General features: G+C 47.6%; 1 protein-coding gene across 10 annotated transcripts in view; it reads left to right on the forward strand.

The window, feature by feature from the left end:
- The window catches only part of NSF (N-ethylmaleimide sensitive factor, vesicle fusing ATPase), a 76265-nt gene that overhangs the window by 20665 nt on the left and 43302 nt on the right, over positions 1–12298 (forward strand). For all 10 annotated transcript variants that reach the window (XM_086864797.1, XM_086864796.1, XM_086864802.1 and 7 more), the window contains 5 exons: positions 2495–2594; positions 5058–5097; positions 8866–9032; positions 10270–10377; positions 10968–11043. In XM_086864797.1, the coding sequence (XP_086720923.1) occupies positions 2495–2594; positions 5058–5097; positions 8866–9032; positions 10270–10377; positions 10968–11043 (491 nt within the window). The remainder of the gene's footprint in view (positions 1–2494; positions 2595–5057; positions 5098–8865; positions 9033–10269; positions 10378–10967; positions 11044–12298) is intronic.

Below are 12298 nucleotides of genomic sequence, written 5' to 3' on the forward strand. Positions count from 1 at the left end.
CAAGGGCAGCAGTTCAGCCTCCAGCCCCCATCCCTGCCCAGTCTGTACCCTGCAATATCTGAGGGTGGTTGTGCCAGGCAGCATGGAAAGTTTGCTAATGTTGGGATAAATCCAGCTCTCCCTTCAGCCCCAGAGCTCACCATTTCATTGGAGAAGGCTGTAGTGCCGGTCAGGACGGATTTTCTTTTGTAAATCCACACTGACCACTCCTAAATCCATGCTCAGAGTGACTCCCAGTCACTTTCTTGTGCTTTAATATGTTTGGCTTCCTGGATTAGTTGCTCCATCACTTCCCTATGGAGTAAGGTGAGGCTGACTATTCCTTGGGTCCTCCTACCTGAAGGCAGGAGTGACATCTGCTGCCTTCCAATCATCATAAACCTTACCTGGCTGCTGTGCAGCACCAATAAATACTTGTTGACCCGTGTAACATTTGTGCAGAACTTCACCACCTACACCAGGTTCCTGGATTTATGCCTGGGGCAGGAGGAGAAGGCAAGGGAAGGGTGTCTGGCAGCTGATGGGTGATTTTGGGTCAGAACCAGTGAGGACTCAGCTCAGTGTCTGCTTGAGCTGGGAGCTCTGGTGTCACTTTGGTGTGTTGAAAATGCTTTTGACCTTGCCAGGCCGTGCCAAGTGCCAGCAGTGCCTGGGAGGGGTTTGCAGGTGACAGCTGGCCATGTCTGCTGGTTTGGGCTACATTTCCTCGTGTCTCCAAGGGCCAAATGTTCCTTCCTGTAGTGTGGCTGGAGCTATTCCGCTCACAGGATGGAGCCAGTGCAGATCCTCACTTGGATGGTGCTGGATTGGCTGGGCATGTGCAAGTGAAAGTACAGGGAGCATATGTGCATGGAAAACATGGTCTGCAGGGAGGGAGGAAGGCCAGCACAGCTCATCCTGCCCTTCCTGACCATGAGGGTCCCTTGGAGCTGGTGCCTTGTGTACCCCAAGGGTGCTTGCAGTGCCAGCAGCTGTGAGAGGAAGGTGAGGTGAACCCTGATTCCACCTTCACCCTCCTGCCAGAGCACACAAATCCCAGCCTCCTTTGGTTTTACTTGCTCATGCCAGCAAGCTGTCTGTCTATCCATGATAAGAGCTATCAGGCTGAGGAGAGCTAGAAGCAGCTTTTGAGTATCTTTGTTGCTGACAGCTTCAATTCTGAGTGTGACAGACAGGCACATGCCATGGCTGCTGCTGTGTCTGCCCCTGACTGCTTGTATCACTCTGGTTTTATAACTGTTCTATGATGGAATCATAGACTCATTGAGGAAAAGGCCTCCCAGACCATTGAGTCTGATCTGTGCCCAATCCCCACCTTGTCACCCAGCACAGGGAGTGCCATGTCCAGGCATTCCTTGGACACCTCCAGGGATGGGGACTCCAAACCTCCCTGGGCAGCCCCTTCCATGATGTTCTTCCTGATTTTCAATCCAAACCTCCCCTGGCACATCTTGAGGTAATTTCCTTTCATCCTGTCCCTTGTTCCCTGGGAGTAGAGGGCAAACCCCATCCCATCCTGGCTGTCCCCTCCTGTCAGGGAGTTGTGGAGAGTGAGAAGGTCCAGGCTGAGCCCCCCCAGCTCCCTCAGCCACTCCTGGTGCTCCAGACCCTTCCTCATCTCCATTCCCCTCCCTGGACACCTTCCAGCCCCTCAATATCTTCCTTGCAGTGAGGAGCCAGAACTGACCCAAGTTCTCGAGGTGTGGCCTCACCAGTGCCTGGCACAGGGGACAGCCCCTGCCCTGGCCCTGCTGGCCACTCTATTTCTGATACAGGCCAGGTGCCCTTGGCCTTTTTGCCCACCTGGGCACACATCAGCTCCTGTTCAACTGCTGTCCATCAGCACCCCCACGTCCTTCCCCACAGGGCCACCTCCCAACACTGCTGCTGTTTTTCCAGCCACACAGATCCTGTCTGAGTTCAAGATCAGTTGGTCCCTTTTGCCAGGAGGAACAGCCCCAGGGCCTGTGTGATTTTACTTTTTGTATAGAAATCCCTCCCATTTTTTTCTACTACCAAACTTCTAAACAATACACTCAGATCCCTGTACAGGCTTTGCATCTACTTTTGGCAGTTTTGGATACAGTTGGCATCCCAGCTGGGGATAGTAAAATAGTGATGCTTTTGTGTTAATGCTTGAGATGTGAAACCAGTGTTGATTTTTAGCTGTGGCAGCCTTGGTGTTTGTGCTTGTAGTTTGGTTCTCTTTCATATGTACAGTGCATTCCTGAAGTAAAGGGTTACTGGGGGGATGTAAATATTAATTTTTGGTGCAAACTCTTGCACTTGGGCTTTGAGATCACATTTTATCAGTGAGGGTGGTGGGTTCTGTCACCCTGCTGTGTGTCTATGCCGAGCTGTGGCTCCAATGCTTTTGGTTTTCCTGTGTAGCCCCTGAGATAAGCTGGGTGTGTCTTTTGAGTTCTCACAGCGCTGTGAGCAATGCAAAACCCTTCTGGTACACATGAAAGTAAAATACTGATCTCTTTTCCAGACATGTTATGGTGAAGACCTCTCCCAACCACAAATACATCTTCACACTGAGAACCCACCCCTCGGTTGTCCCTGGCAGCATCGCCTTCAGCTTGCCCCAGGTATGGGATGGTTGGACTTCCCTACTCTGCTACAGAATAAGCAAAATCTCTTTTGGGATCAGGATCTAATTGGAATGAATGTATGCTACAAATTTGATTTCTGCCAGCAAAAGTTGAAGGAGGCTTTTTCTGCATCTGAAGTGACTGTGGTTATATTGCTTTGCTATATTTTTAATGCATGGTGGGATAAAGATATTGTAAGAGGTGTAATTTAACCTTTTAAAAATCCACCAGAAATAAACTATTTGAAAAAGAAAGCCTAAGCAATATCTGCCCTTCCTTGTGAATCTTTATTGTTCCCTGTTTTCCGTTGACTTTAAAGGGTTTCTTTGCTGTGTTTTTCATTTTTAAGACCTGCTGGAAGTTTTATTGACTGCATTCAGTCATCATTAGTAATTTTAGATGAAAAGTGCAATGAAATGCATGAAAAAACCCCAAACCACTTTGTCTCCTCTTTCTTAATTAAGTCATCATCAGATGTTAAATGATGGTTAGAATAAATAATGAATATAATTAACTTCTAAATAAAAAAAAATGAAGCTTGTAGCTTTTTACTGCTCACCCTGAGTCTCATCCCATGAACCTGCAGCAATCATTTTCTCTGATTTGGTATTTTTGTACCTCCTTGACAATGACTGCTCCAAAGCCCAGTCTCTGTGCTGCAAACACAGGAGATTTTTTTTCCCTCAGCACACCTTGGCACAAGCCCCCAAATGACATTTTGCCTTTTGATGTGCTGGGTCTGGTCTGTCCAGATGGGTGGGTGAGGGATGTTATGTCCACCTGTGGCTTGTGATCCCCAAAATGCCCAGCAGTGACCAGCAGGAGATGTTTGTGTTGTTAAAGTCAGCAGACTCAGGTCTAGGGTTGATTTTTGTGTATTGCAGTTGTTGTGGAGCCAGGAGAGCCCATCTGCCAAGGGGTGAGGCCTGGTGCTCCCCTTGGAGAAGGGGCTGTGCAGGGAGTGTTGCAGCTTCTGGGAGGTGAATGCTTGATTTATAGGATTATAGAGCTGTTTGGGTTGGAAAGGGCCTTTAAAGGCTGTCTGAAGAGGGACATTTCCCACTAGAGCAGTTTGTTTAACAGCCCTTGTTCAGTATGACCTTGAATGTTCCCTGGAACCTCTCTGGGCAACTGGAGCAAGGTTTTACCATTTTCACCATATGAAATGTCTGAATTCACCCTCTTCTAGTTTAAAGCTACTTCCCCTTTTTTTCTTTTGCTACGGTCTCTACTAAAAAATCTGTCCCCTTAAAAATATTTAAGCCCACTTTAAGTATCAAAAGGCCATAATGAGATCCCTCCAGAGCCTCCTCCAGGTTGAACAACCCCCATTCCCTCAGCCTGCCTCCATAGCAGAGCTGTTTCAGCCCTCTGAGCACTGGGGCATTCCTGATACTGGGTTTTAATTCCCAGTATTTCCCAAAGCCTTGGATAATTGCAGTCTCACACAACTGTGTTTGCTGTTCAGGGATGTCTGCACTCTGAGGCCTCCAGAACATCTGTTTGTTGTACATTCACTATTCATGTGGAGTTCTTGATCACCTTTATTTGTGGTAATATTGACTCTTAACACTATTAACCTAACTGAACTCTTAACTATCAACTATTAGCTCACTATATATAAAAATATATATTTTATTATATATTCATTATATTTATTATATATTCGTTATACACTCATTATATATTATATGAGTATATTATATACTCAACACATTATATATAATTAACTAATTATTAAGTCACTATAAACTTAATTCTTAACACTCTTAACTGAAAGCTGTGACAAATTTTGTGTCCTGAAAGCCTAAAACATGAATTGCTGCAGAGTGATGACAAACCTTCAGGAAAAAACAGCCAAGTGAGCGTGGGGATTGAGCTGTATCTCTTGCTACAAAGAAGATCCTGACAAATCTTCCCCCAGAGGTGCTGGCACTGCCCAGGCTCCCAGGGAATGGTCCCAGCCCGAGGCTGCCAGAGCTCCAGGAGAGCTTGGACAGAGCTCCAGGGATGAACAGGGTGGGATTGTTGGGGGGTCTGGGCAGGATCAGGAGCTGCACTGGATGATCCCTGTGGGTCCCTTCCAACTCAGGATATTCTGTGGGTATTGGAGAGGATATAAAGGAGGAAGTGTTCACTTTGTAAGCAAAGTCATTGTGTTCCTTCTCCCAGACAAAAAAGCAAATACAAATGACCAGAAACTACAGCTTTTTCTGCTGCTGAAGTTTCTCCTGGGGATCCTGCTCCTCTGGGTGAGGAGGCTGCCTTTGAGAGGGCAGCTGTTTGTTCTGAGGGATGGGTGTTTGTTCTGAGGGATGGGTGTTTGTTCTGAGGGACAGGTGTTTGTTCTGAGGGACAGGTGTTTGTTCTGAGGGACAGGTGTTTGTTCTGAGGGACAGATGTTGTGCAGGACAGGTGTTGTGCAGGACAGGTGTTCTGACATTTTTTCTTGTTTTACAGAGAAAATGGGCCGGCCTTTCCATCGGACAGGAGATCGATGGTGAGTCAGTCAGCAGAGCGGTTGGGATGTGTTTATAAAGCTGAATTCATGTTTCCATCCTGAAGGGAAACTGAATTGAGAACTCAGATCTCCAGTCCTTCTCCAGGTGATGTGAGGCTTTGTTAGTGAGGGAGCTGCTTTCCTCTCTGCAGCTTTTCTGCATTTAATGTTTTTCAGACCTGGGGGGACTGTTTTGGCAGTTTCTCCAGACACCAGCTGCTGTCTCAGCCTGGCTCTGTGTGGGACATCAGTGTCCATATGCAGATATGAACATTGAACATGTCCTTTATAGCCTGTTCTGGGTCTCTGGAGAACACTCCTACTAACAGAGGACAGCTCTTGTCCTTGGGGAATTTCTTGGCAGCAGCATTGGAATGAACGGGGATGTTTTAGTGCCAGGAGCAGCAGTGTGCCCTGCAGTGCTGAGCTTTGGGAGCAGCACTGATGTTTGCACCAGTAACTGATCAGGATATTCTGCAGCAAGGTGAAGGGCTGAGGTAAATTTCTGTTCCTATTTCAAGTCTTCCTCGAGCCTTCCAAGCCTTGGTGAATGTTTGGAGGAGACCAGTTAGCTCTTTTGTCACTTTGTGCTGTTTGTCACTATTCCCTCTGCTTTGGATCACTGTCAGGTCCAGGTGCAGCTGTTAAATCTGTCTGTAGCTGCTGGAATGCTGACCAGACTCCTGGCAGCAGCTTGTTACAGGAGGGTCTCCGTGTTCTTTGCTACAGCAGGTCCAGGTAATGGATCACATTTGTTCTTTGGACCATCAGGAGTCACCTCTGTGCTCCTGGAGAGGGCAGCTCATCCTCTGCCTTGCTGGGATCCTGCCCTCTGCACTGGAGTGCTCTGTTCAAGAGGCCACTGCTTTTCCTCTGGAAAAGCACTGTAGCTCACAGTGGTTCCAGGGAATTCCCTCCTTTGGGACTGTGGGCAGAGCTGGTGGCTGCATCCTGTGTCAGGATGAGGAGGGCTGGGCCTGAGATGTGTGGCTGTGGGTGTGAGGTGCTCCTGGGGAAGCTCCCTCCTGGCTGTTTTCCCAGCTCCTGTTGTCTCAGCAGGTCCATGAGCACGGATCAGCACTCAGAGGTGAAGTCTGATGTGTTTGTAGGGACAGGCTGGAGTGGGTGTCTCTGCCTCTCTGGATATCTCACAGACCTTGCTTGAAAACCTGGAAAAGGAGAAAGGAGGCTGGGGCAGGCCTCCCTTCTCCATACAATGACCTAGAAGGAGCTTGGTCTCTTCTCCCAAGGAAAAAGGGACAGGATGAAAGGAAAACAGCCCCAAGTTATGCCAGAGGAGGTGTAGGTTGGATATAAGGGAAAAATTCTTCACAGAATGGGTTGTAAAGGCTTGGAACAGGCTGCCCAGGACAGTTGTGGGGTCGCCATCCCTGGAAATATTTGAAGAACTGGTGGATGTGGCACTTGTGAGGACATGATTTAGTGGTGACCATGGTGCTGGTGCTGGGTTGATGGTTGGACTTAGTGGTCTTGGAGGCCTTTTCCAACCTTGATGATTCTGTTAATCTGTGATTTTTTTGCTGGTCTTGTTTTAGCTGAAGAAGGACCTATAACAGGGGAAGACTCATGAATTAATTTATTTCTCACCCTTGTTTGGCTGCTGATCATGTGCCAACTCACAGATCAATGCTTTTCAGTACTCAGGTCTTTTGGGGAAAGAAGCAGTGATATTCTGTGTGATCAGCTCTTAGAGCAGTTTGTGGCTGTCCTTGTCCTGGGCTTTGCTGTAAACCTTCCAGCTGCGTGGGAGCCTGTGTTAACAAAAATAATGCAGTGATTCTGTGCAGTGACTAAATGTCATCTGACTCCGTGCTGGGTGGAAGGGATTTGTAAAGGCATTCTGCAGGTAGAGAGAGGTGTTCACAACCCCAGTGATTTCCCAGGGCTCATGCTTTGTCCTGGTCCCCTGATAATGTGGAAACTGGGTTTTAAATGTCAGTGAAAATGCAGCCCACAGCTCTGTGGAGCAGTGATGTGAGTCCTGCTGAGCCCCTGATGATACAGTAAAGGTTTTCCAGGTGAGTGGTTTTCCTGGTGGGAAGGCAGAGTGTCCTGAGTGGATGTGTCTGTCCTGCCTTCTGTGCACTCCAGCTGCACCAGCTCCCATGTTCCCAGTAGAGTTGCCCAGCTGGAGCCAGGGTGGGCTGTCTCAGGTGCCTTCCCACAGCCAGGAGGTCCCTGCTGCATTCCCAGTCCCTTTTGGGACATTCCAGGCCCCATGCTGCATGTTCCCCTCAATGCACCCTCAGCACTCAGTCCTGGATGTAAGAGCTGCTCGTGTGCAGCTGACACCTCAGGCCTTTGATGTGACCAAATCCAGGGACTGATATTCCAGAGGCTTTTATTTAACAAAGCCATGAGGTTCAGCAAGAAAAAGGCAACTGCTCAGAGGTGACTTGTAAGGTGAGAGGAGCTCCTGGTGTTTGCTTGCGGGACCAAAGGGATAACCCTGCTGCCATATCCCTTTTGAAGGAACTCAATGGAGTAGATCAGGAAATAGTGGAGTGTTTTCATCTTTAACCCTGTTTCCTGGAAGATCTGCCTTTGGCAGCTCCTCCCAGGGTGGCCCATCCCAGGAAGGATGTTTGGTGTGTGTGCTGTCTTCTGGTAGCACCTTCAGCAAGAGACAGGCTCTCCTTGTTCCCTTCAGGTGAACAAGCCCTGCAGCAGCTCATGCCTGGGGCTTGTTTTGCCATCACACCTCAGCATGTGCAGGTTTGTTCTGGAGCCATTCTGCTTCCAAGGGCTGCACAGGAAATCACAGATGGAGTGAAGTGACTTTCCCACATTCCCCTTCTACTTCATCCTTAGCCATGACTGCTGTAGCAGACGAGACTTTGTTCTCCAGATCCAAAGTAAACCTTTAATGTTCCTCAGTCTTCTGGAGAATCATTTGCTTCTGCTGCAGCCTGGTTTCTGGATTGCTGGGCCTTGTTTGTGAGGTCCTGCCCATGGGTCACCCATGCTGAGCAGTGTCCCTGGAGCTGTGGGTTGTGCTGCCCTTTCCTTTCCACCCTCTTTCCCTCTTTGCACCCTGAGTGGCCTCTTGTTTCCCACGTGCTGTACCTGTGGGGTCAGGTTGGCAGTGACTGTGCCTTCCCTGCCCTTGGCTTTCTGTTCAGGTTCTGCATCACTGAAGGAAACCTGGAAATGTCAGGATGGGCCCAAGGGCACCTCTGGGGTAGGAGCTGTTTCCTCAGTGTCAGGGGTGAAGGACAGTTGATGATGTGTTTTGTTTTGGGCTGACAGATTGCATTGCTGCATTTGAATGTGTAGTAATTCACTTTCTGCTGCCACATCTGGGGAAAAGCTTGTCAGCCTGTTGCCACAGAAAGCCAGTGTTGGTCTCTTGTCACTGCCTTTGAGCAAGACTAACCTTAAAGCTGCTTTTGGGCTTCCTGGAGATGTGTCCAAACCCTTGGGTGGAGGTACAGCCATGTGGGACCATATCATTTCTGGATTTGCTTTCATTGTCCTCATTCCCCAAAGTCTTTGTGGTATTAGAGCTGTTTTAAAGGTTTATTAAGAGTTTTTAGAGCAATGCAGGGATTTTCAGTGAAAATTTTACTTTTTTTTTTGACCTTGTAGTTGAACACGGGTTAAGAGAAATTAGGGTCTCTATCAGAAATAATCTATTCAGTTTTACCAAGTGAAATTCTCAAGGGAAGGAAGTATTGCCAAACATGTTTAATACACTGAGGGCACCCTGCTGTCCTTAAATGTGCTATTTCTTGGATTTTTTCCCAGTTTCCTTATACACTTTCGACAAGACCAAGCAGTGCATCGGCACCATGACCATCGAGATCGACTTCCTGCAGAAGAAGAACATTGACTCCAACCCCTACGACACAGATAAGATGGCTGCAGAGTTCATCCAGCAGTTCAACAGCCAGGCCTTCTCCGTGGGCCAGCAGGTGGGCTCTGCTCTGGGGCTTTGAGGCTCCAGTGGGCTAAAACACCATGTGCAGGCTTGTGAGGGACTGCCAAGAGCTCTGCAAAGGCTGGGTGAGGGGCAGGATTTGTTCCTTGTGTGAGGGATGTCTTTATGAAAAGTAAAACCATTGTGACTTTCATTGAGAGCATGGGCAGAGGGGTTTAAAATCTTTTCTGTCCTAAATCTTTGAGGAAAATCCCAGGTTTTGGGAGAGCTTGGGTCTCTCTGCATTGTGCTTGGTTGGATGTGAGCATGGCAGCTCCTGGAATCTTTTGGCAAGTCATTTTTGCTTCCTTCTCTATAAGATCAAGGCAAACACCAGGTTTAATTCATCCTCAGTGGCACCTCCCAAGTGCAGTGTATTTTATTTTTCTGGAAGGGTCTAAGGCCAGGTTGGAGAGGGCTCGGAGCAGCTTGGTGTGGTGGAAGGTGTCCCTGCCCATAGCAGGGGTGGATGAGCTTTAGGATCCTTTCCATCCTGAACTATTCCATGATTTATTGATGCTCTATGGACTTAAGCAGCGAAACAGGGATGAAGGATTTTCCCTGGGTACCTTGGAAAGCTGATGTTCCTGTAATTGAGCCTGCAGAGGTCTGCAGCAGATGGGCTTCAGCCCCTGCAAAGCCCTGTGTGATAGCCTCTGCTTTGCCTTGTTCTCAAAACAGCTCAAGGTTGGTCTTTCATAGTTTTTACACCTTGCAGGGTCTGAATCCTGGAAATAAAAACTCAAGGAAAGGAATTGTGCAGACTCAACCTGGTTTTCTGTGGGATGGACTCTACTTCTCGTTACATTCATTCTCTCTCTCATTAGCACTATTCCTGAAGTGTCCTTGTCAAGCTGAAATGCAGAAGATCTGAAAGTTTTGAGCTAAATTGTTCTCCATGACTAGCACCAATTATTGAAGTGAGAGGAAAATGTCATCAGATGATAAAGAACATTGAGCTGGGGAGAAGGGGGGAATAGATGATTTTCTTGGAAGGAGAATTTTTCTTTGAGTTTCTCCAGCTGACTTCATGTTCTGTACTTTTAGATGTGTTACACTTATATTGGGGCAGGGAAAGCACAGGGGCAGCATTCCAGAGCTTTACAGGGAAAAAACTCCAGAGGAGCTGGGTGTTTAACTTAGTCTTCAGGCCTCTTTCCCTTCAAATCTCAGTAATCTTGACAGAATCCTTTTTAGCTTTTTTTAATGAGATTTGTTTTTCCTTTCCACAGCTGGTGTTCAGCTTTAATGACAAGCTTTTTGGGCTGTTGGTGAAGGACATGGAAGCCATGGACCCCAGCATTCTCAAAGGGGAGTCTGGAGCAAGCAAAAAGCAGAAGGTGGGCTGCCAGGAACTCCTGTCCATTCCTTGGGGACTGCAGAGCTGCAAGTCCTGACCAGGTCCTGCTACCAGGAGCAGTTTAGGTGACCTGCCTTTGAAGAAGTCACACATCTGGCTGTGTCACAGGAGACAAGGAGCATTGTTTGCAGTTCAGTGCAGTCTCCACTAAACTGCAGAGCTGGGAAGAATACAAGGAATAGCCATTTGATCTTTAAGTACCAGTTCATAGAAGCAGCCTCTCTTGAGTTTTTTTGTCTTCTGGATATCCAGTTTTGATTTTTCCTTCTGTAGAAAGGACATGATTTTATTTTCTCCTTTACTTGCTAGATCTTGCTGAAATAAAATAGTTGGGTTTGAACTAAACCAGTAACTTAAAAGCCAGGTTGTTGTACCTTATGACCTTCTCCATTCAATGGTGTTTGTTTTAGAGGAGGGGTTTGTATTTTTCATTCTTCCCAGTGAGTTTTGAAGTGAAGCTTTTGCTGCTTTTTCCTGATGTCTGAGATGTGCTTGGACGTACCAAAGGAGCAATCTGAAGCTGAGTCTAGTGGTAATTAATGTAATTATTTCTTTCCCTTCCCTTTGCAGATTGAGGTTGGTTTGGTTCTTGGAAACAGCCAAGTTGCCTTTGAGAAAGCTGAGAACTCCTCTCTCAATCTGATTGGTGAGTTCCTGCACCCAAACAGAGGAATAAATAATGCTTGAGGTCTGCTGCTTTTCAGGCCTAGGAGACTTCATTGCCTCAAGGCTGTTTTTTGTCTTCACTTAGGCTTAGATTAGCAAGGCCAAATGGACCAGTAGATCCAGCAGACAGCAGCTGTTTGAAATATTTTAACTCTTCAAACATCAGAGAATGATGTTTTCAGGGACAGTAACAAGCCAACAGCTCTCCCATTAAATTTAATTAGAAGGGATTAGGAAATTGAGAGTTTTTTAAAAAATGTGTAGTCAAAATGTCAAAGTCCTGCTCTTTGGAAGGCCATGGGAGCTGCAGAACAGCACAGGGGGCACTGTGTGTGTAACTGCTTCCATGAGTTTATTCACACAACTGGGAACTGTGATTTAAAGAGACAGTTTCTAAAACCTCAACAAAACAAATCCCTCCATACAATATCACACTTGGCCATCAAAGAAATTGGGGAATAATTGGTGTGTCCTCCACACATTCCTTTAGAAAGTGGTTTAGGGATTGGGCTGGGCCTGGAGTGTTCCCACAGAGCCACCAGTTTGAGTGGTGGGAGCTGGGCCCTGGGGTGGCAGTGAGTCCCTTCCCTGCAGTGGCTCAGTGTGCCCTGGGACTGTGGGGGCTTCCTGGGGAGCAGGGACACCTGCTGTTCCTTTGGCTATTCCTTTGCTTACCAGTGGTATGAGGTGTGTGACTCTTTCCAGGCTCCAGCTGCAGATCCCTCCTTTGCTGGTGCTGTGACTCTGGCTGTGATTCAAGGCTGAACAGACACTTTTATATTACTTTCTTCTTGTTTTTCTTCCCTGTTTTTTTCCTTCCTCCCAGAGTCTGTAAGCTAAGGACACTTCTCCTTTTGCTGATGCTGTTCCACAGATCAGGAGTGTCAGGGGCAGGCTGCTGGGAGGGGGCTCAGGGACACATGAGGTTTATTTTTGCAGTAGGCTTCAAAGCACAGCTCTGCTTGGCTGGAAGTGCTCAATGCTGTGAGTACTTGTTACAGGAATAAACCATCCCAGGGTAGCAGCCACTTAGGACAGGAGAATTCAGCTCATCCAGCACTGCAGGAGCTTGTGGCAGGGGCTGAGGTTTGATGCTGCCCTGAGGGGCCACATTTGGGGTTGGGACTTTGTGTCCTGTAGCTGCTTCCTGTGCCACGGTGGCTCCAGGCAGTGGAAGATGTGAGGCTGGTGTGTAACCACACCTTGCACCTCATCACAGTTCTGATCTGAACACT

Source organism: Cyanistes caeruleus, chromosome 27 (genome assembly GCF_971803275.1).
Source record: "Cyanistes caeruleus chromosome 27, bCyaCae1.hap1.1, whole genome shotgun sequence".
Taxonomy (NCBI): Eukaryota; Metazoa; Chordata; class Aves; order Passeriformes; family Paridae; genus Cyanistes; species Cyanistes caeruleus.